Source organism: Hyaena hyaena, unplaced genomic scaffold (assembly GCF_003009895.1).
Source record: "Hyaena hyaena isolate Hyena2069 unplaced genomic scaffold, ASM300989v1 scaffold_189, whole genome shotgun sequence".
NCBI lineage: Eukaryota > Metazoa > Chordata > Mammalia > Carnivora > Hyaenidae > Hyaena > Hyaena hyaena.
The window spans coordinates 503319-523895 of record NW_024080821.1 but is presented as its reverse complement, the minus strand read 5'-3'; the positions used below and the strand labels follow the sequence as shown (position 1 = coordinate 523895).

Genomic DNA, 20577 nt, shown 5'->3' with positions numbered 1-20577 from the left:
CACAGACTCTGAAACAGGCTCCAGGCTCCGAGCTGGCAGTCAGCACAGAGCCCGACGCGGGGCTCGAACCCACGAACCGCGAGATCATGACCTAAGCGAAAGTCGGTCGCTTAACCGACTAAGCCACCCAGGCGCCCCTGAGGAGTGAAATTCTTAAATGTTTGGGGGAAGAAATGAATTTGCTTTGGCTCTGGCTTTCCTCCCCCAGGACTCTATTTCCTCACGGCCAAAATTGTCCCATGGCCTCCTAAGACTTGTTCAGCTCATGATAGATATCGCCTGACATTCCATTGAGGAAAAATTAACTGACATATTGATTAAGACTTGGCAGAGGTCTTCGAAGGGTTGGGAGGTCCAGCATTCGATAGAGCCTGTGACCAGAGAACCATCAGGTCACTGAGGCCCAGAGAAGGGACTTTTCCAAGGTCACACAACAAAATCAGTGCATAAGCTCACAGTCAGTGTGGGATCTCTGGGTCCTATTGAATGTTCTTTTCCACTGCACTGTTCTCTGTTCTCAACAATTTAACCTTTAGTGGAGACATATGTGCTTCACTGTGGGATTGTGGGGCCGGGAAAGCCAATTAACTAGAACTTCAAGTAGCCCAAGTGTCCACTTCTAAGATCTACCCAGCAGTGTCACAGTGAAGTCAGAGCAATGGGCTGATGCCCTGGTCAAGGTCACCATTTCTGGAAACAGCTGCACCTGGGTCCAGAACCTGCCTCTGCCACCCACGAGTGGGTAAATCAGAGCAAAGTTCTGGACTTCTCTTTGCCTCAGTTCCCTTGGCTATGAAATGGGGATGATGGTACTCACTTTGCACAGTTGTCAGCAGGATCAGAGAAAACCACATAAAATCTAAGAATTAAGTAATCCACGATTTGTTGAAATACATACCATATGTGTACAAACTACCCAGCAGTATGTGACCAAGAAATAAACCCTCATGGATTTATAATCTAGTAGAAGCCAGGGTAAACACATAAACTTAGACACAAACACACACATAAGCAATTTCTATAAAATATACCCTCATACTCTTTCTCTTTCTCGAGAATAATTATTTAGGAACATATAAACTGTATAATGTCAGAGCTAGAAATTTGGTGGTTTCCCAAACTTTTTTTTAATCCACAAGACACTTTGCTGAAAGGACTGTCTGGGGAAACTCAGTCTGTAAAACACCTGGTTTTACTGTGATTGAAGAGGACAGTGAAGGAGTGGAAACCTCACCCATCAGTCATCCTGCCCCCACCCTGCCTGTCCTTCAAATTCCATCCCCCGTAGGAGGCTTGTCTTGAAGGGCCTCTAGGAACCTTATAGTGTTGGCTAAAACTCCCCACATTCCATTCAACTGTCTTAATGATAAACAAGGAAACTGGGGAAGAAGCATACCCCCAGTACCCAGAGTCAGCAGTCAAGGAGGGACTGCTTTGGGGTCAATAAATCTGAAGGGGAGATCCGGAGAGCTGGAAAAGTGGGGGCCTGAGTTGCAGTCTGTATGCAGGTCTCTGTCACTATACCTCCCTGGGTGCTCACTTCCACCTCTAGACTGGGGAAATGTATTAAACACTCTATAAAAACTTCTCTCCAGGTCCCCTTGTATGGAGCCCAACAAATTCAAACCTTAGAAAACTTTTCAGGGAAGTGTGAACCTGCCCTCCAGTGACCACAATCATAGACGCCCCACATGGTCAGGCCCAGACATCACACTCTGAGGTCTCCAAAAGCCACACAAGAAGCAAAAGCTTTAGCAGGTGTTTCTGCAAGAATCAAAGGACAACAGTGTCCACATTGCTGTGGGCGTGACACCACTGGGCGATGGCCAAGGGGCACAGAAACACTTAGAAAGTCAAGTAGTGGTGTGCCTTGAGAAAGGATACATCTCGGTTGGACATGGGAAAAGGGTACTTCACTTGCCAGTACACCACGGTTTCTCCATTGCATTCCTTTTCATAGAGTTCTAAGGAGAACAAAAGAAGTTAATGTATCTGGAAGCCTTCTGGGCTTCAGTTAACAAGGTATGATGATCTCTGAGGGTATGATAAACCACTAACTCATAAGGCACAGAATTCTAGGAAAAAATAAGACAGATTCATTAATGCTAAAAGCTTGTTGCCCAAGGGCAGAATCTAGTAGACACTAAAACACAGTAGAAATAAAATGACAAAACATGTCCATTGTATAGCACAAGCAAGATTCTCAAATACAATACAATGAAACAAAATCAGGCATCCAAAAATAAACGTTCATGTTTTAAAATCAGGGCAACCAGCAGATGTCATTAGAGTACCGACAGTCTTGCTTCTGAGCTCTCTAGACAATTGACAGCTAGCCCTGGACTGAGTCACCCAGTCTAGTATGTTCAGCTGGGAAATGAAGGTTCTAGAGAGGGCAGTGTCCTTCCTAAACAGCTAGGAAGTGGCATAACTGTGGCTAAACCTAAGTGTCTCACTTCTCTCCCCTGTTTCTTTACACACTATGGTGGCTGCAATGACCAGATTTCCTTTAATTCCATCATTCTATTGTGAGCAAACAGCAGCTAACTTTCGCTGGAGAGAGAAAAAGAATTCAATGACATGCACACCCTCTGACCCCAAGCTGTGCAGTATGCCTTCATGCTAACCATTTAGAGAAGGAGGCAAGCCAAGGCTGCTGAAGTAAACATGAGAGCCCCTTAAGGAGATGCTGATGGGGGAAATGTATTCTTTAATTCAGCTTTGGAAAGAAAATCTATTAGAAGCAGACCATGGATTAAAGAGCTTGCCCATTGGTACCACATGAGACTAAAGACAGCCCTTGAGAGGAAGGGAAGAAGTAGACATCTGTGACCTTTGCATACTCAGCATCACCTCCCCTTTCTTGGATCAGTGATCTCCATTCTCCTTCACCCTTCCCCTCCTCAACTAGGTGGTTTAAGCAGGACTGTCTCAGCATTAATTTCAGAACTTGGAAAATGATCAAGATGTGGCCACAGTGATTCATTCAGGTCGGTGCATCTGGCCAGGGGCTTACCTTGTCACTCTAACAAGTTCAAGCCAAAAAGTGGTATAGTAAAGGCCCTCAGGTAGCTCACAGAATATGTGGAAGGACCAGAGTTGTGCTTAGAACCTCAGGATTGTTCCAGAAAAGCCAAACTGCTGCTACTGTACTAGATGCCATAGCGTGAATGGTTGACATCAAGTAACAAACATCAGAGTCTCTGCAACTATTTCCCCCAGTGTCAGACATTTAGCCCTGACCATCACCAGAAAATTGACTTTGCACGCTGCCTGCTTCCTCATGTAGTTCTCTCTCACATTGAAGCTGCCTGTGTGTCTTACTGGCAACGTCTATATTACATCCCTGAACCATGGCTGTTGAGGAGACTGGGACAAAGAACATCTGGCTTCTCCCTTGAAGGGACAAGCATCACAGCTCCCCCTAGATAGAAAGGGTACTGGAAAACACTAGGAGACCACACATGGCAAATATCCACAGGATGCCATGAGAGCAAATTCTGGGACTGTAGCCTCTGTGAGCAGTTTAGTGGAAGGCTCCTTACTGTTCCTGTAGGGTATTTATATGGTTAGACATAAGCCTGGATCTTCTGGTGGCCATCTTTGCCATGACATAAGAATCTGCCTGAGAATTAGGTCAACTCAGAAGAAAACTGAGTCAACATGGAAAACTTATTTAAGCATTAAATGCAGTTGTCCTGGAAGTCAGATAGCCCTGGACTTTTCAATGCCATGAAATCAATAAACTTTTTCCATTTCTTACACTGGCATTTGTTAGCTTTTTGTTCCTTGCAACCAAAATCCTGACTATAGCAAAGGTCTTTCAGAGTGTACCTGCCCGTTGGCTAATTTTGCAGTTCTAATCTGTGACTGATTTGGCAGAGGTCACTCCCACCTTTAAGTGACAGGAGGAACCCCTACTCAATGCCTTTCATAGTTGGCATTCTCCTTCAGAGCATCACTCTTCCCCTCCTACTTGATTTTCAGGGCAAAGTCTAAGAACTGGAGACTGGTGGCCAGACTGCTGCCTTGGGGCTCTGGGCCTTTCTCCCACTCTACCTCTAGATCTACTACCCCAACAACCCAATAAAACCAAACTGCTCACAGTTTTTGAACATACCATACTGTTTGATGCCTTCCGCCCTTTTACTCATGCTGTTCTCTGGGCCTCAAATGGCCTCAAGCCACCCATCCCCTCACCTTCTCACCCTCTTACCTATATGCATTATTATTCTTGATAAAACTTTGGTTCAACTTCCAAACCAAAGCTTGGACACCACCTCATCTAAGAAGCCACCTATGACTACCTCGATATGTGAGATGATGATGAACTTACAGTGAGAACAAAGTAGCCCCCAGAGCAAATTGGAGAGTGGTTGCTAAGGGAATGCAAGGAATCACAAAGGCACATTTCAGCCCAACACTTAAGACTTTCCTGCCAAAATTAAAAATAAAACATAACATAGTAGAAATTAAACTTGTTGCTTTCTACTAGCTAGAATAAGTAACAATAGATTCTATTTTCCAGATGTTATTTTTTTAAAAAATAATAGATGTTATTCACCTTTTACATATTGGTCCCACTGTTTTCTGTAGTCTAAGTCCATATAGACATCTGCAAGTAAATCCGGTGGGCAATCGTCCAGAACACCAAAGACTTTATACTCATAAAGTCCAGTCTGCTGTAGAAACAGAACAGGCAAAACAACCTATTGATTTCCAAACAGAGAGAAGCCAGAAGACACAGCATATGAAAAGCAGTTGTTCATACAACACCAATTATTGAATACCTCCTCTGTGGTCTTGGTAACATGATGATAAAAAAGTAGATGAGGCCCCTGCTCTAGTGGGTCTTACATTTATTGTAGACATTGGTGGTGGTGGCGGTGGCTATAAATGCCATCTAGATCGTTTGAATAGGATATAAGGAAAGTTTTGTCATCAGTGGTGCCTGTTTCGGGAGAAAGGGTGTCCTATATAATCAGATGGTCAGGAAAGACCTCAATGAGGGATAACCTTTATCAGAACATCTTATTCTAAATATTAGGAGGAGCCAGCCATGGGAAGATAAGGAAAACTCATTCCTGGTGTGGGGAAGACCTTCAGGTTTATGAACCTGCATGCTCAAAAAACAAAAAGTCATGAGATCCAGAGAACTGTGGATTGGGGAGAGTGGTAGGACCTGAGGTCAGAGAGATAGTGGGGGCCAGACTCCAAAGGGCTTTGTAAACCAGGGCGATGGGATAAAGATTTTGTTCTAACTACTAAGGAAAACCAATGAGGGACATTAAACAGGGAAATACTAAATAAAAAGATGATTCTTGATGTTTGGGAGAAAATAGATCATAAGGGAGCAAGGAGATGGGTTTGAGGACCAGTGCAATGGTCCAGATAAGAGATGACAGTGATGTGAACAAGGAGGTGACAACAGCGATTGAGAGAAGTCAGTGATTTAGAGTTCTATTTAGAAGTCATGTCAGCAGGAAGTGCTGACAGACTGCCTGAGGAGAAGAGAAAGCAAAGAATTACTTAGAATCTCTGCTTAAACAACTAGGTGAATGGGAGCTCCATGCTCTAAGATGAAGAACACTTGGGAAGAGGCTATGTGTGAGCTGTGGGGAAATCAAGAGTTCTACTTTGGAGTCTGAGATGCTTAGTAAACATCCAAGTGGGAGTGTCATATAATCAATCAGCTATTCTCAGGGGACACATTACTATTTTAGATATCCACAGGGCATAATGAAACACAGCACATTGTTTTTATCAATGCCAAGAAAGAATTTGCCAACAACTTCCTTTTTATTTAAACAATTTGTGTATAAAAGAAAAACAGCAGCTTCAAATCACATTAGTCCCCTTTATTAAAAAAAAAAAAAAAAGACCATTTCCAGATTCCAAAATATGGGTTTCTCCCGTCTTTTTTTCTTCACATGAGGCCATACTGTCCTCGGTGAGGGTTCTGGGCTGGAGTTGGCCATGCTACACTTTTCACTTTCTGTACAATGGCAACTAACAATTCCTGACCCTCCTCTTGCCTAAAGGCATTACTGTTAAGATTAAACCAAAAGCTTTTAACTTAAGTTCCATGCAAAAGCAAACAAATCAAACAAACAAAAATGGTGCTTTTAAAATGACACATTCTTCCATGTGCTAAAGCAATATTATTGGCTAATCGAACATGAATACAACTATCCTCTTAAACACCATGCCAAGGTCTTATTGTGAAGTCAAGAGTTTAAACATGGTGAATCTTTCTAGAGATCTTGAGGCTTCAAGGGCTTCCTGGCTCAGGGCATAACCCAGGGAAAAACATATCCTAGCTTAAGAATCTCATCTATCTGTTAAAATAACTGGTTAGAAATGGGAGATGCAATTGAAATGGAATTCATAAAGTTCTTCCAGCTCTAAAAGTACATGAACTTATACCAAAGGTTTCCAGCCAGCAAATGACAAACTAGCAGATCTAAACACCTCACATGCTGTGCCATGGATACCCTAAAGGAAGGACAAACATCAGGAGAAATACCTCCTTCTCTCTCCTGTGCCCTCCCCTCACCCAGATGGGGAGATAGGGAGGGTTTATACATACTTACACATTTATTAATCAACCTTGGAAGAGAGACAATTAGTTCCCTGCTCAGGCATACTGGGGCCCCATTTTCTATACCTACTGAGCAAAAGGATAATTACGCACTGAGATAATGATCTCAGCTTACATTGAGTTAACTTTGGTTATCTGGATAAATTAAGACAAACTGTTTCCTTAAACTGGTTCCCTTCCCCTTCTGAATTTAGTTACTGCCCTTAGTGACCTCAGTCCTATGCATATCACAGAAAAGAAAAACAGAAAGCCCTCTTAGAAAGAGAAAATAGAACGATGTGATTTACGTGAATACAGAAGAATGAACTATTGTTACAGCTTCCTTTAAACACCCTCTTCGTGGCAGAACAGAGAAATGCCAGGACTCCAGAGGAACAAAACGCTCGGTAACACTTCCCTCGTCTATCAATAAAACATTCTTTTCGAGTAATGAAGACCCCGCCAAAAGTCTTGGATCAAGGCACTTTTTCACTTATTCTTTCTTTCTGACAAGGATCTCAGCAAACATACTCACAATTTTATTTTTCATTAAAAAAAGTGAATTTTTCAAGTTGTAGATATAATATTCATTATAGGAAAATTAGAAAATGCAAAAAACTGAATAAGGAAAATAAAAATGACATGTAACCTCATAATCCTCAAAGATCTATTGGTAATATTTGACATATTTCTTTTAAGTACATAAATACTTCTATATGTTACAAAATGGGAATAATATGGTTTAAATAACCTGTATTCTTAACAAGCTATGGAGAGAGATCAGACCTAATTTAATTATTCTTGTCTAGTACTTTGTTTCCAATATTTTTACAAAAATAAATATTGCTGGCATAAGTATTATTTTATATGAACAAACTTGGTCCATAATTCTAATTTTTTTTCATTAGGAAACCCTACTTAGAGATAGATTTAAAGGTAAAGGTTCTTTATGCTTTTTCTAAGTATAAGGTTCTTTATGCTTTTTATAAGGTTTTAAGAATTGGTACCAATGTATACTCTTGGCAACAGCACAGGAGCATCTCATTAGGATTGGGTACTATTGTACAAACAATTTGATAGGAAAAGGCATAAAACTTACCTTGATTGGGCAATGTTTTTATACTGACATGTAAGATCTCCTTAAAATTAGAAATATAAACTCTTTGCATATACATCTAAGATTCAATGGATGATTCAATAAATGGTTCCAAATAAGTATCCTCAAGAAGTTCTTGGCTTTCCGGGGCGCCTGGGTGGCTTAGTCGGTTAAGCGTCCGACTTTCGCTTAGGTCATGATCTCACGGTTCGTGGGTTCGAGCCCCGCGTCGGGCTCTGTGCTGACTGCCAGCTCAGAGCCTGGAGCCTGTTTCAGTCTGTGACTCCCTCTCTCTCTGACCCTCCCCTGCTCACTCTCTCTCTCTAGAAATAAATAAAAAAAAAAAAATTAAAAAAAAAAGAAAAAAAAAAAAAGTTCTTGGCTTTCCTGAAGCAACTCCAGAAAGCCATTTGTAAGAATGTCTCCATTTATGTATCATGCTATAAAACTTGGTGTATATTTTTCTAATTGTCCATTTATAAATAAAATAAAAAATTATTCAGTGGTAGAGAATCAGTAAATTCTTGTGTAGAATACAATGACCAGAAGAAACAGAAGATCTGCCATAGCTTATAGTGCCTTCTTTCTTGCTAAGAGGACCTCTGTGGCAACATACACAACTGATAACTTTGCTGGTCTCCTACACTTGTTCAAATATGGATGTTCGGAGCTGCAGCAGCTATTTTGTAATGAAGAGGTACCAAACAGGAGGAGGAAGACTAGAAAGACTCAGTGTTTTACTGGTATCATTGATCAGCTAAACCAGTGCCATCAACTACTGACTTCTGTTCTACTTGTTGAGAAAAATAAACCCCTCTGTGAGTCACTTTTGTGTTTGTCAGTTTCCTGTTTGTAGAGTCACTGTTTGTACAGTTTCCTGTTACTTGCAACTGAAAGCAATCTTAATTAAAAAAAAAACGATCCTTCCAACAATGAATTTTACAGGAATCCTGTGATTTGGAAAAACAGTGAAGGTTAAGAAACTCCCCTCTTCTTTGTGTTCCAGAAAAAAGCCTGTTGCAAAGAACCACTATTCCCCATATGACTTAGATAAGACTCCCAGATGCTGCCTGTCTTTACCTGTGACAAGGCCACACACAAACCCTCAGAATTCCCTTGTGTTGCCTCATAAATGATTAGCTGAACTGCTTGTCCCCACTGATCAATCAGAACAAAATGCTTGTGAACCAGACTGGTTAAGTTTCTCTCATTCTTCCAGACCCCTAAATGTTGGCCCACCCTCAGGCTGAGCCAGTATACAGCCCCTCGTGTGAACAGATTGGCCTTGAGGTAAAATATTCTCTGATCTACTATTCAGGCATGCCACCTTTCATCTCACTTCCTCACACTGGTTTCTCACCTTGTTTACTCATCTCTATAAAAGAAAAATTCTCTTTGCTTCATTCTTGAGACATTCACAGATCTTATGGTCAAAGTGTTCTCCCTATTACAATAATCTCTCTCCTGACTTTGCAATAATCCTTTTTGATAAAAGTCTCTCCTTATAAGTCCAGATTTGTTTTTATTTGACATTATTACTCTAAAGTAGAAAAGCAGACTGCCACAATAGTGCTGATAAGACTTAGATGCATTTACATGGAAAAACTATTATGTATAAATCCATTAAAACAGTACAGATGTACATAAGCATTGCTAAAATGCATTGTCAAGGAAGAGGGAAGAGATCATGGCGACTGTTAATCAACACTAAGTATATTTAATTTTGCATATCTGAAACTCCACACACCCTTTTATAGAAAGTACCACCTCCTTCCACTAAGTCAGAAAAAAATTATAATTATAAAAAATTAGCATAAGTTTTATTATAAAATTATAAACTTGCTAGAACCTACTATATCCTTGGCCCTGGGAAGAAATCAGGCATAGGCATATTCTTGGCTTTTGAGCTTGGAACATGCTTCCCCCGGTGATCTGCCAGTAGTCAGTGGAAAGCCATGTACCCTGTATTTGAAGTTTTCCAGTCTTTTTGGCCTGCTATCAATTATTTTACTAATACTAGTAATTGTTCAGTTTCCGGTTTTATATTCATTACCTCTTGTAATCTTTAACAGAGCTCAGTGATGCAGATGGGAATGTTAGTGTTATCTCCATCTTTATATGAAGACATTTTCTCTGACAGGCTAAATTACTTGCCAGAGTCCCACAGCTAGTCCTTGGGATAGCCCGAAAGAAGGTGACATGGGCCCTTCTGCTCCATCAGTGTCTCCTATTTAGCTCTACTGTCTGTACATTTTCTTCAAACCATTGTTCCAAACCACAATCTAATGATTAAGGTAAAGAAGACCCATCACATAGCATCTTAGAGCCAGAAGGGGCCTTCGACCTTTAAGTGAAAGAGGTCAGTGACTTGCCAGGGGTCCCACTGATGAAGCTGGTGGTTGCAAAACCTGGCTGGGAACCTCTTCCTTCTGCTCCCAAAGCCAGTGTTCTTGCTCCTACCCTGGACCACCCAGAATGGACCTCCCACTGAGATGCTTCCCTGAGGCCCTAAGCCTGGTTTATTTCTCCATCAGGCCTCCAAGCAGCTAGAGGAGTATTTTTTAGATGCTCCTTCTGTAGAGATTCAGATCCAGAGCAGGGAAAAGGCAGGAATGGAAAGGGATGAATAATATAACTTTTAATGGACTAGTGCTTTGCTGTCTTTACATATATTATTCCAGAGTCATCTCAAAAACCAGAAAATACCCCATGGTGGTTACCACATTGGGCTCAGAGTCACAGCCCAGTAGAGCTGAAGCTCTTCTACCCACTACCCTTGCTTTCCTCAGCTGCAAAGTGGGTCTAATGAATCTGTACTTAAGGGCATGATTATGAGGATAATGAGCTAATCCATCTAAAATTCTTACAATTGTGCCTTGTACATAAGTACTTAGCAGATATCAGACATCATTTTCATTCATAAGGTAGTTAGGATGATCCCCTTTTTCCATATTAAATAACTGAGGATTCAGGACTGTAACATAATCTACATTTTTAGAAAAACTAACATCTACAAAGTACAAAGCCAGGCACTGTGCTTGGTGATTAATACATGAAATAATCCTGTGAGGTAAGCATATTATTATCTCTACTTTATAAATGAAGAAATGGTGGGAGTGTGGAGGCATGGTTTGGGAATTTGCTACTGATATCACTAATCACTAATTTTTAAGATATTCTGTTATTCTGGATCACTTATCTAAATATCAGATTGTTATATTTCTTAGTAATGCTAAATCAAATGCATAACAGAACTGGATATTTTATTTTCAACTGCATTCACAGGGTTAACATATTTTGAGAACACTACTGCCAACAGTACACTTATTTGTCCTAACAGGATAAATTCTGTAAGAGCTCATGTGTTTACATATGAGAGGTGTCAAAATGTCATAATGTTTGCATGACATTTGCAGCTCCCACAGAGGACTAGTCCGTGTTAGATCTCCTTTGCCTCTCCCCCACCTGGTCCAGAAAGGTGTCACCCCGTCTCTGCAAATTATGATGCTCATCTGCATTGACATCACTAACTATGAGACAGCCTTGGCGAATCCCCTTTGTCTAATCCTGAAAATGTACCTTTGAGTGTGTGCTGAATTTTCTTCTTAGCCTCTCACAGAAGAGTTCATTCTCATTCCTCAGTGGGGGACAAGATCTCAAATCTATGACTGTGGAAGATGACCAACTCCAGCCACTCTGTGGCAAGTAAACAGGCTCTGAAGTTATGTAAAATAAGCATTTTTTTCACCAAAGAGCATCAATTCTAATGACAGGAATCAATCTACAGCTGCCACTTGGAAGGGTGTACCAAGACTATATAAAAAAAGGTAGTTGAGTAAATCTGATTTAATATCTTAGATCTCTCTAAAGAAAACATGGCAGGTTTAATCCCTAAGGATTGCAGATAACTAGGTAAAATAATAATGATAGCTAATATTGAATGCTTACTGAATAGTGGTCATTGGACCAATATTGGATTATCTCACTTAATCCACACAATGATAATATAAAGTATGGTTCACTGGGAAACCCATTTTTCAGACAAGGAAACTGAGGCTAAAGGAGTTCTGAGAAAATTTTGGAAAAGGTAAGTCTACAGAGATAGGAAGCAGACTGGTGGCTGTCTGGACAGGGAACGGAAACAGGGAATGACCAAAAATGGGCAAGAAGTTTCTTTCGAGGATAACACAAGTGTTCCAAAATCAGACTGTGATGAAGGCTGCATAACTCCATAAATTTACTAAAATCCATTGAACTGTACACTTAAAATGCGTAAATTTTATGATATACAAATGATACCTCCATAAAGCTGTGGGGGAAAAAAAAGTCTGTGAAACTCACCTAAAGTCACTCAAGTAATGATCGCAGAACCTGGCCTGGCAACCAGTGATCTGGCAGCCGAGGTCATGGTCTGTGATACTGCCTCCAGATTGTCACTGACCTCTCCACATACACCATTGGATAAATAATAAGCTGTTGAAGTGCACAGGTATAGTGAGGATGACCCTATAATTTATCATTCCAACCAGCATAATTTTGAGAGTGAAAGAGATGTAAATTTCACCAGGACAACAGGTATAAACCAGGCCTGTAGTGGGTATACTGGGTGAGACATATATTTAGCTACAGCTAACCATTTCTAGGTGGTTATGTAAACACCTACATACTATCTTCCACTTTGCCTCCTGGCCCACAAAGCCTCCAATATTTACTTGCTGGCCCTTTAGAGAAAAAGTTTGGTGATCCCTGCTTGAGACAAATGCCACCACCACTTCCAGAACAGACAACTCCAGAGAACTCGGAACTGCTATAGAGTCATGTTGCAATTACACATATAAGAGAGGAACCCTTGTGTCATAAGATTGATACTTACATTTTATTTTGAATCACATGGGTGTTTTTGCCATGCAGGCTCAGACCACTCTTCAAAGTAAATCTGCCCATCTTGAACATGCCACACAGGACAAATACAAAAAAACTTAAATATATCCTATTTATTTATTTTTAAATTAATTTATTTTTTACTTACATTCAAGTTAGTTAGCAAAATAGATCCTATTTAAACTCAGAAAAGAAAAAGAAAAAATCTTGACCTATAAAGGAACATAGATGCGGGTTACACCAAACATCTCGTCAGAAGCCATCCATGAGAAAAGAGAGTGGGATAAAATATATAGTATGTTAAAAGAGAAAAGGCACCAGCCTGGAATGCTATATCCAATGAAACTGTCCTTCAAAAGTGAAGGAGAGGGGTGGCTGAGTGGCTTAGTTGGTTAAGTGACAAACTCTTGATTTCAGCTCAGGTCATGATCTCTTGGTTTGTGAGATTGAGCTCCACACTGGGCTCTGTGCTGACAGTGCTCAGAGCCTGCTTCTGATTCTCTCTCCCTCTCTCTCTCTGCCCCTGCCCTGCTCACCCTTGGTCCCTCTCAAAATAAATAAATAAACTTAAAAAAAGTGAAGGAGAAATAAAAAGTTTTTCAAACAAATAAAACCTGGGGGAATGCAGCAGACCTATTCTGGAAGAAATGTTAAAAGAAGATGTTCAAAGAGAGAAAAAAATGATAAAGGAAACAGATCTATACAACATATAAAGTGCTTGTTTTATGGTCTTAAAGCTTCTTGAAGGTATAAACTTGGTCTTATTCATCAGGTATCACCAGGCACTCAACAGGTCCTAAAGACTGCTTGAATGAGCACATGAACAAATATTTTGGAGTTTTCATTCACCCAGAGGTAGCTATGGACAGGTATGTAGCCTAAACTAAATGGCAAAATAAGGTTATTAAGTCTATCTCTAAGCTTTTCTGGGTCCTTTCTAAAAATTTTTTAATGTTTACTTATTTTTGACAGAGAGAGAGAGAGAGAAAGAGGGCTGGGAAGGGGCAGAGAGAACGAGACAGAAGATGTGAAGCAGGTTCTGCACTCAGAGTGGAGAGCCTCAGGTGGGGCTCGAACTCACAAACTGTGAGATCATAACCTGAGCCAAAGCCAGACACTTCACCGATTGAGTCACCCAGGAACCAGATCTAAGCTTTTCTGGGTCTTAAAAACACATTAAATGGGCACCTCTTCATTTAACCTCAGGTCATGATCCCAGGGTCATGGGATCAAACCCAGCATCAGTCTCCGCACTGACTATGCGGCCTGCTTAGGATTCTCTCTCTCTCTCTCTCTCTCTCTCTCTCTCTCCCCGCCCCCCTGCCTTTCTCCCTCACTTATTCTCTCTCCTCCTCTCTTTCTCTTTAAAAAAATACAAACAAAACACATTAAAAGTCCCAGGCTAAAATTCAAAGGTTCGTATTTGCAAGGATGCTCCCTTTCTTACATGAACACATTCATTTGCATAATATCCCTGAAGGATAAAAGGATAAAATAGCCTCATAAAATTATGTCCAGGGACTGTGAGCTTGTGAAGTAACAAACTCTTCCCACTGAAGGGAAATTCCCATTAGAATTCTCCTCCCACCTATAAGTGGTGTCAACAGCAGATGGGAAGAACCATTTTCTACCTGGCACTGCTCCAATTCAGCCCCTGTTCCCCCAGGCATGGGCATGGTATTATGTCCAAGGATCCAGAACGTCCAAACTTTTGCTGACAAGTCACTTCTGCTCTCAAAGAGACCCCACAGCCCAATGAAAATCAGAGTTTTGCTTTATTAATAGTCACCTCCTGTGACCCCTTTGTAGGAATCTGGTGAAAAGACAGGGTGAGGATATGAAGCCTGGCTTATACCCAGACAGAAGTGGAAGGTCTTACTCACCCCTGTCCTCTCATTCCCCTCAATTTAAATCTTGGGACCAGCATTCTCACCCAGCCTCACACTACATGCTCATCAGGAGAGAGAAGTGAGGAGGGGAAGACCTGAGGCTCTGATATATCCATCCAGTTGCTTGCTCAGGAAAATGGAAAAGTGGAGGGAGAGGGAGAGAGAGACAGAGACAGAGAGCATGAATAAGAGAGCACAAGAGCTGGCCTCAGTCTGCATGGGTGCTCCGCATTCAGACATGGTGGCTCTGACCACTAGTAAAATGTGGCTCCATATGTGTCCCAGGTCAAATAATCATTCTGTCACTCACGCCAGTAGCTACTCTTCCCTTAGCAGAGAGGTAGAAGGGTGGGAGAAGGAGGCAGAACAGTCCTGTAATCTGGAAGTGAAGATGCTCATGATGATTATGATCTGACCTGTGGGGGGGGCGGGCGGTGTGTGGAAACTTCTCATCGATGGAGGTAAACCTATTCTCGTGGGAGTTAAATCTGTGCTTCCCACCTAAAAGCCGAATTTTCTCTTAGCCAAGCCTGGCTAAACACCATTTTCCTAGGAATGCCAGGCTTTTTGTATTTTAGTAGGTACACAGCATAGAAAAGAACAGTCCCTCGAAAAGAGCTGTTAGCTCCTGAGCAAAGTCCTTGATTAGAAGACCTATTCAAGGACAAAGGCACACTGCAGGCAGTCCCTTCTCACAGTGCCAGACATTCAGATTTTAAAATGTTAAGAAGTCAAGCAGTTAACCACATCAGCTCAGACACTATTTACTTGGTCTAAATTGAGGATGAAAAGCTCTGCTCACTGATTTCACACTCTTTGTAGGCATGTCACAGTGTCTACTGGCATAGTGATGTAGCCCAAAACTCCAAGGAGACCTGAATGCAGATCACTGGGAATGCTTTTATAAGTGACCTGTGGCCCCTCTCTACCAGGGGGACTTCTCAGCACAGCTCAGAAGTCAATATTCACTACTAAGGTGGCCGCTAACTTAAAAATCAGTAAGAGTGAGTCTTCAAATGGTCTTGCTTTTATCTTAAGATATTCTTTTTTCTCACTCTTAACTTTCAGTTTCCGATGCTTTTCTAGGACGCTGCCCCCTCTCAGTGTCAGAACCCCACCCCCCAGCACCATGTTAGATCCTCCCCCTTAGCAATGTCAGAACACTGACTCTCAGCACCATGATAGATGCTCCCCACATATCGGTGGTACTCAGAGTATTGTCCCTGGACTGGTAGCTTCAGCGTCACTTGGCAACTGGTTAGAAATAACACACAAACAAAAAGAAATACAATGCAAACTTTCAGGCCCCACTCCAGTCCACTGAATCAGAAACTGGGAGTGGGGTCTTGTTTCTGAATTTTAACAAACCCTGTGGGTGATTCTGATGCATGCTGAAGTTCGAGAATCATTGTGTTGTGCCACATACCATTTCATTTGATGATTTTTGAGAGGTCTGTAATTCTGAAAGGTAAATATTATCCTTGTTTTGAAAACGAGGAAGCTGAGATTTCAAAATGAAAAGATATCTGACTGATTAATAGTCAGATATTAGCTGACTAATATCACCCAGCTAATAAGTGGGGCTTGCCCCTGGCTACTCTGCAACCCTAGCTTCACCCCAGTCCTGTATCCTTCTGGCTCTTCCTGGAAAACAAGGCAAGCTTAGCCTGACTCTGGGACTTTGCACTCAGTGTTCGCTCTACTACAGTGATTTAAAACCCAGCAAGTCCATTTGAATCTCATGGGAAGCTTTACCATTGAAAACAAAAACAACAAACCATTTTATTATGAAGCATTTCAAACATACACAAAAGTGGAGACAACAGAATGATCAACCCCTATAATGAAAGGGGAGTTTTTCAAAGGACTCCCCAAGCCTCACCCCAGATCAATTAATTCTGGGATTCTACAGTAGGGCTTGGTCATGTCTTAATAGCTCCCCAGGTGATCCTAATGTGCTTGAGCTTTGAAAAATACTCTCTGGTACATTTCTCCTCCAGGTATTTGCATGATGCAATCTCTCACTTCATTTCTGTCTCCACTCAAATGTTACCTCAGGAGAGGGGATCTCTGGATTCCTGTATCTATCACATCACCCCTGGCCACCACTGCCATACCATCTCTCTATCCCTTTTCCCCACTTTACTGTCTTCATAGCATTTTTCACCCAATGTATCATTGTATACTATGGGTTTATTCTCATTAGTGAATGTCATTCATTGTTCAAGAACTCATTTATTGGAACAGTGGCGCATCTTTCCATTCATTGTTTATCCCCAGTGCCTGTGAGGGCAATAGCTCATGGGAGGCACTTGATGAATATTCTCTGAATAAAAAAAAAAAAAATGATAATGGGCAGAATGGAGATTTTAACCCAGGATTGTGTGCCTCCAAAACCCATGTTCTTCCCATAATACCACGTGGCTGTTCTGGGCTAGTTTTGCTTAGCCTCCAGAAAGAAAAAGTAATTCTTGCTTTGAAGCAAGCTGTATATTTGGTGCTGAGCTTATCAAAGTAGTCATGTCTAGTTACTAGTTATGAGGTCTTGTGTGATTCACTTAACAACTCTAGGTTTTGTTTCCATCTGTCAAATAGGAAAATTAGCCTGTCCCTACCTATATTACAGATTTGTTTACAGGGATAAAGGAAACTTACATGTGCAGTTTGTAAACTAAATCACCATGTAGTGGTAAGTTACTGACATTACAACCTGGGGAGGAAAAAAGAGAAGAGGAGAGGAAGGAAACAGAGCAGGCAAAGGAAGTAGATATAAGAAGTGAATGAAACAGATGATGGCATTGGACAGAATGATTTCAATGAAACTTTCAAAGTTGAAAAATTCTGTGATTTAATAGAAAAAGAGAAAATGAAAAAGTATCAAAATACTGTATATCAAAAGTGGCCATCTATCCAAGAATATGACTCCAAACTATTTGTCTACTGAAAAAAAAAGAGCTACAATCTTTTTTTAATTTTAAAATATAATTTATTTGTTACACTGGATAACTAAAATGCCTTTATACTTCAATCTTTCCAAAACATGCAATAATAGATCATCGTCACAGTTCACGATGGACCAACATAAATGGCTATACATGATCCAGACACAGCAGGTTGTTCCCAAAGGAACAGTCAACCTGGTAGAGTGGATAAAAGCTCCGGCAAAATCTGTTTACCCTGAGAAGGGTGGCTGTCCGATTCTTCCTATCATAACAACTCCTAGTGTTACCTGCTTTTCCCCACCCCACACCAAACCATGAAGCCACTAATATGCTTTATATGCAAGTCATGTTGGCCTGGCTTTATCATGATGGAGATATTCACCAATGAAATATGCTCCTTACCCAAATCATGGTAAATACTTTGATAGAGAGGGTCCCTTTTGCATGGGTACTACATGTAAGCTTACTGCTGCAAAACTCAAGCAATCCCAACAAACCAATCGACTTACCAGAGTACCTGTGTCAGTATTCCTTACATGGGTCTTACAGATCCCAAGAAAAATTAGAGTAAGACAGAGGGGAGAATCAGGGCACTCATCTCAACAGAGTGGAAATGTTTAGATGGTAATTAAGAAGCAGGATGAATGCAGCAGTTATTGATGGGGTTGAGACAAAAGTAGCACTATCTAAAGTTAGATGGATCAATGGGACCCCCTGTTGGCCCTTCAAAATTAAAGGGATCCAAACAAGGCCACTCTGTTTACCCCAATTATTGGAATTTCAAAACCCAGAAAGCAAAGACTGCAATGCTGACCCTCACCAGGATTCACCTGCCTCAATGGTCAAGTAGATTAACCAAGATGAAGACTGACAGAGGGACCAAGGTCTTCTGGTCTGACTCCTAGTTGAGACCTGGGGACCCAAGGCCATAGGCACTAATGGTTTGGGTGGGTGGAAGAAAAGACACATAATGATAACAGGCAGGGTGGATTAAACACCACTGGCCCGCAAGACTGAAAAGGGCTTTTGGGGCAGATAGATGCAGGTCTATACAGAGTGTGGGACAAGATGAATTCACTTTTGATAAGGTGTGGTATTCAGATGGAAAGATTTACTAACTGGAAATTACAGAATTCTCTTCCAGGAAGAAGACAAAACATGGAGTCAAAGTGGAAAGAAAATGAGGCTCTAGCCTAGTGGGCCAGGCAGCAAATAATGCTGGATAAGGCTAGAACCCATGAAGGGTTCTAGGAAAGGGTTCATACACTAACCCAATAGGGCCTCTTGACATTTTAATGCAGATGGAGAACAAACAAAGTGTCCATGGAGCAAAGGCCTTCCACCCTAGCTGCTGAGGCTCGAGGGCACACCTACGGGAATCCCATGGCCCTTTAAACCTAGAGAAGTTATCTGGGAGCAACATGACACCCCATGTCCCTAGAACAGGTTGAAATGAGACATACAGTATTGTTAGTAGGGACAGGAACTCTTCTGAATACCATACATGGCCTCCCCACAGCAGGGGGGAGGGGGAGGGCAGACTCTGCAACATAACAATACACAATACAAGCCAGTCACTGTCTCAGCTCACAAGCACAAAAGCAAAAGAGCACAGGCCCACTGGAGTAAAGGGTAGAGTGGTCTGGGTTGGCTGGAAACAAGACATGTACAGATGAGATATGGAAGATAAAGCTGGGAATACAAGTTGGGACCTAACTAGTTCACTCATCTCAATAGAGTGGAAATCTTTAGATGGTATTGAGATACAGGAAGAAGGAGAGTAATCTGGATGGCTCAGTCTGTTGATCGTTGGCTCAGGTCATGAATACACTTTCTTGAAATCAAGCCCCAAGTCAAGCTCTGATCTAACAGCTCGGTGCCTGGAGCCTACTTCAGATTCTGTGTCTCCCTCTCTCTCTGCCTTTCCCCTGCTCGCGCTATCTCTCTCTCTCTCTCTGAAAAATAAACAAGCATTGGGGCACCTGGGTGGCTCAGTCGGTTAAGCAGATGACTTCGGCTCAGGTCGTGATCTTGCACTCATGAGTCCCAGGTCAAGCTCTGTGCTAACAGCTCAGAGCCCGGAGCCTGCTTTGGATTCTGTGTCTGTCTCTCTCTCCGCCCTTCCCACACTCGTTCGTTCTCTCTCACTCTCAAAAATAAACATTAAAAAAAATTAATAATAAAATAAATAAAAATTAAAAAAAAAAGAAACAGAATGTTGATGGGGTTGAGGCAAAAGCCTTCATGCAGTTCGATAGTCAACAACTTGACAGTGTAACTTTTACTTTTTGACTTTACCAAGGCACAAAAGCAATATGCATGCAGTAGATATGCTAGTATCTCCCTTCCCAGCCACGTTGCTCCACAAGCACACTATCTCCCTGCACATCCAGTCTCTGAACAGGGCAGTCTTCTTTCCACCTGTAGGCAAACCCTGGGCTTCTCCCCAACCCACTAACACACACAACAGTGGGAACTACCCAGGAGAGGGATCCACAGCCCTACCAGGCAAGTGCATGCGGCTCAGACTCTGCAGACCCGCATTTTAACTCTATCATTAGCCTCCAACAAACCACTTCCGCCCTGGGCCTCAGACTTGGGCTCAATTCGGATGACCTCCCGACCGCAGGGGCAAAGTCAGCAGCCTGCCCCTGCGCTCGCTCCACCCAGCTCCGCGTGACCGACTCTGGCCCTGACTTCCTTCCTAGGCGGCTGCCCCGGGCTCCCCTGGGGAGGTCGGCCCCGGCAAGCGACAGCCCAGGGTCGTCCAGCGGGCAGGCCGCTACCTGGTCCAGCAGCCCGTAGATGCTGAAGCCCAGGGTCTCCACCAGCAGCTCCCAGTGGGCGCCTGCCGGCGCGCGCTGCTGGATCTCCGCGCAGGCCTCCCGGAACTGCTCCTCTGAGAAGCCGCCGGCCGCTCCACGCTCCATCTTTCCTGCCGGGCGAAGCCGCGGACCCGCGGGTGCGCGCTCCGGGGCGGGCCGGGAGGGTCAGCGTGATTGGCAGGGAGCAGAGGTGCGAGGGGGAGCTGGTGAAACTTATGGCGGAGGAGGAGCCTAGGGGGGCGTGTCCAGTGCGGGGCGGGCTTAGCGAGGTGGGCGGGGCTGAACCAGGCGGGCTGGGATGGAAGAGAACTAAAGCCAGAAAAAAACTGGACTTCATCTTGGGGAAGATTGAAGGGCCAGGAAA

The 20577-nt window shown here is 42.4% G+C and overlaps 1 protein-coding gene across 2 annotated transcripts in view; it reads right to left on the bottom strand.

The window, feature by feature from the left end:
* The window catches only part of LOC120237766 (phosphatidylcholine transfer protein), a 25146-nt gene extending 4733 nt beyond the window's left edge, over nt 1–20413 (bottom strand). The window contains exons 1-3 of one of the 2 annotated variants that reach the window (XM_039241178.1): nt 20175–20413; nt 4565–4682; nt 1885–1964 (exon numbers count right to left, since the gene is read on the bottom strand). In XM_039241178.1, coding sequence (XP_039097109.1) covers nt 1885–1964; nt 4565–4682; nt 20175–20318 — 342 coding nt within the window. In that variant the 5' untranslated portion in view covers nt 20319–20413. The remainder of the gene's footprint in view (nt 1–1884; nt 1965–4564; nt 4683–20174) is intronic. The other variant, XM_039241179.1, reaches the window with a different exon arrangement.
* Between the last annotated feature and the right edge of the window lie 164 nt (nt 20414–20577).